This window comes from Rhincodon typus, chromosome 22 (assembly GCF_021869965.1).
Source record: "Rhincodon typus isolate 14 chromosome 22, sRhiTyp1.1, whole genome shotgun sequence".
NCBI lineage: Eukaryota > Metazoa > Chordata > Chondrichthyes > Orectolobiformes > Rhincodontidae > Rhincodon > Rhincodon typus.
In genome coordinates, this window is record NC_063353.1 from 550,092 (window position 1) to 553,727 (window position 3,636).

Genomic DNA, 3,636 nt, shown 5'->3' on the forward strand with positions numbered 1-3,636 from the left:
TCGACTGGGAGAAGCGGACAATAGCCATGCAAGGGACTTTCTGGAGGTCTGGTTCTCAACATGGGACTCCATTAACAAGCACATAGAAATAGACCCCGGATACAGACCACTGCTAAAAAACAGAACCGGAAGTGACAAGACCCACCACACTAGAGGATCATATAAATTCGGAACGAAGCGGAACACCAACACTTTGATTAGAGGTCACACTGATGATTTTGCCTGGAACGGTAACGAAATGTCTGCACACCACGGAACAACCAGCTCAGCGAGCAAACGATCATCTGCATCCACAACCCCAGCTACAAATTTTCACTATGACCTTAAAAGCCTGCAGGTGGAGTTCACATTATCACTAATGGATAATGGAGATAGTGTGAGGTTCTCTTTGTCACTAATGGATAATGGAGATAAAGTGGGTTCCACAGAATTGCATCTGAATTTTGTCCTTTGCTTGAATTTGCAGGTGCCCTCCATGTGGTCAGCAAAGTCCTATCCATCACTGAAACTTCTGGGCAGCTACATCACTGACCTCCTCTCCAGAATTCAGTTCTTTCAGGTACAGATAGAAGCAGGTCTTTTAATAACAAGATCTCTCTCAGGAATACTCTTTATACACTTGTCCACATCAGTGTCCTCCTTTACGATCCTCCTTAAAACCTATCTCTATAACAGTGCCTTTTTTGGGTCATTGTAAAGTTATCTCTGAATATACTCGTCTGATTATCATCATGAATTTTGCTGCATTAGAAACACAATATAAAGATGTTTGTGTCTATTTTAATCTCTTTTATGTTCTAATGTATTTCAGACCTGGATTCATAAAGGAACCCCAGTTGTTTTCTGGATCTCTGGATTTTACTTCACTCAGAGCTTCCTGACAGGTGCTATCCAGAACTATGCACGGAAATATCGAATCCCAATAGATCATCTGGGCTTCCAGTTCGAAATGACTGACCAGGATCATGACATGCCAGCTCCACCGGTAACTTTCCAACTGCAACACAAACATTTTCATTGAACTACATCTATTTTCTACTACGTATCGCTGATCCTCCGTCACTTTTTGATCATAAGTCTTGATTTCTTGGCACCTCCCCAGGGTTGAAATATGCGTCACTCCACAGTGCAGCCTCACATTCAAACCTCACAGTCTAATTGTACATTGGCCACACTGTAGGGACCTGAATTCCTTCCTCATTTCCCGATCATGTCTCATCACTTCAGTGGAAGCCTCAGGAAATTTCTAGATGAGCAGCAGATATTCCGGAAAAACTCATGAGAATTAATGCTGTTAAGACCCCACGTTTGGGACACACTCTCCACACAATCTCACTGACCTGCTGCTGATTAAATTGCAGAACGTTACTCCAAACACATTTGGGGAAGATTGAAGCCATTCTTTTCCGTCACTGCCACCAAATCAATTTCCTAGAAACTGACACAGTCCTTTTCCCTGTCCTAGCTGAACCAGAATATTCACCAACTTGACATCCAGAACCGACCTTCTGATTGTATATCTGTTCCATCACATCGCCAGCTGCTCATACTTCAATTCTATCACCCATCTCCACAGTGCGGCAACTTCCCTGCTGTTTCATCCCTCATCCATGACTTAGAAAATCAAGGAATCTGCATTCAGTACAGTACAGGGTGGGAATCTACTGGGCTGCCATCTAGGTGAGAACTCCCCCACTTTCCTGCTCCACACTACCTCATGCCATGCCTCCAACCTGCATCTCCACAGAGCAGTGAAACAGCAGCTTGGCATCAACCTGATCCTGAGTTTTGTGGGGAGTTCTAAGACCCTCCTTTCCAGCATGCAACTAGAAGCACAGGCAGAAGCCACTCAGTATCTGAGAGCTGCAATGGAACCTGAGACTGATGCAGACTCACTTGGACTGCAGTCATCATGGCTGTGCACGTCAGAGCTACAAGTAACTGGCAGTACCCAGCAAACTGTGCCCCGACGCATTGCTACAACTGCTGGTCCAGGGGCGGGGGGGTAAGGAGTTACAGTGCCGCAATGGAGCTTCTCTCTCTCAGAATGAACTTTTCATCCTCCCACTCCTGCAACCCTCCCAGTTGCCGATTAGCCAGCTAGGCCAGATTGATGTTGCCCATACTGAGGTATGCCAGTCCAAAGCTGGTCCCTCTGGATCCAGAGCTGGGTGTCCAGCAAAGCTCCCTGCAATCTCCCCTGGTCATAGTCAGCAGGCAGGCTGCAGTCACTGAGGAAGCACAGCCAGGGAGCATGAGAAAAGACAAACCTACATGGAAAACAAACTCTAAGGGCATTCTTCAGTTGACTGTACACTGTCCAAAAGCTCTGATTCCATTAATATGACTCATGTTACACTGTCAGTTGACCACACTCCTAACTTTGGCTCATGCCCAGATGTTGATAAGACAAGGGACAAGAGGACAGAGTTTACCATTGTCACTTCCAGTGCACTGTTCAATGTTGTCTGGTTTCATTCCTTTTATTAGACTTTGTAGCAATTTGATACAACTGAGTGCCTTGCTGGGCCATGTCAGAGGGCATTTAAGAATCAACCACATTGCTGACGGTCTGGAGTCATGTGTAGGACAGAATGGAGAAGGACTGCAGACTTCCTTCCCTGAAGAAGATCAGTGAACCAAATGACAATGGTTTCACAGTTATCACTAGATTAATACACCCGGAATCAATTCAAATTCTACTGTTTGCCCTGGTGCAATTCCAACCCATGTACCCCAGGACCCTGGATTACTAGTCTAGTGATAGAACATAAGAACATAAGAACTAGGAGCAGGAGTAGGCCGTCTGGCCCTTCGAGCCTGCTCCGCCATTCAATAAGATCATGGCTGATCCTGCTGTTGGAAAACAGCAAATGTGATGCCACTGTTTAAAAAGGAAAGTAGACAAAAGATGGGGAATTATAGACCAGTTAGCTTAACCTCTGTAGTAGGGAAGATGCTTGAGTCTATTATCAAGAAAGAAATAGCAAGGCATCTTGATAGAAATTGTCCCGTTGGGCAGACGCAGCATGGGTTCATGAAGGGCAGGTCATGCTTGACAAATCTTTTGGAATTCTATGAAGACATTCTGAGCGAGGTGGACAATGGGGACCCAGTGGATGTGGTGTACCTAGACTTCCAAAAGGCCTTTGACAAGGTGCCGCACAAGAGGCTACTGCATAAGATAAGGATGCATGGCATTATGGGTAAAGTATTAGCATGGATAGAGGATTGGTTGACCAACAGGAAGCAAAGATTGGGGATAAATGAGTGCTATTCTAGCTGGCAGTCAGTGACTAGCGGTGTGCCTCAGGGATCGGTGTTGGGACCGCAATTATTTACAATTTATATAGATAACTTGGAGCTGGGGACCACGTGTAGGGTGTCAAAGTTTGCAGATGACACTAAGATGAGTGGCAAAGCAAAGTGTGCAGAGGACTGTGAAACTTTGCAGAGGAACATAGATACATTGAGTGAGTGGGCAAAGGTCTGGCGGATGGAATACAATGTAAATAAATGTGAAGTCATACATTTTGGTAGGAGTAATAGTAAAAAGGATTATTACTTGAATGGTAAAAAGTTGCAGCAGGCTGCTATGCAGAGGGACCTGGGTGTCCTTGTGCATGAATCACAGAA

At 45.2% G+C, this 3,636-nt stretch overlaps 1 protein-coding gene across 1 annotated transcript in view; it reads left to right on the forward strand.

The window, feature by feature from the left end:
- The first annotated feature begins 394 nt into the window (after positions 1 to 394).
- Positions 395 to 3,636, forward strand: part of LOC109933446 (dynein axonemal heavy chain 3-like) — a 10,354-nt gene continuing 7,112 nt past the window's right edge. Inside the window, exons 1-2 of the mRNA XM_020532435.2 lie at positions 395 to 559; positions 812 to 985. Of these exons, the coding sequence (XP_020388024.2) occupies positions 398 to 559; positions 812 to 985 (336 nt within the window). The 5' untranslated portion in view covers positions 395 to 397. The remainder of the gene's footprint in view (positions 560 to 811; positions 986 to 3,636) is intronic.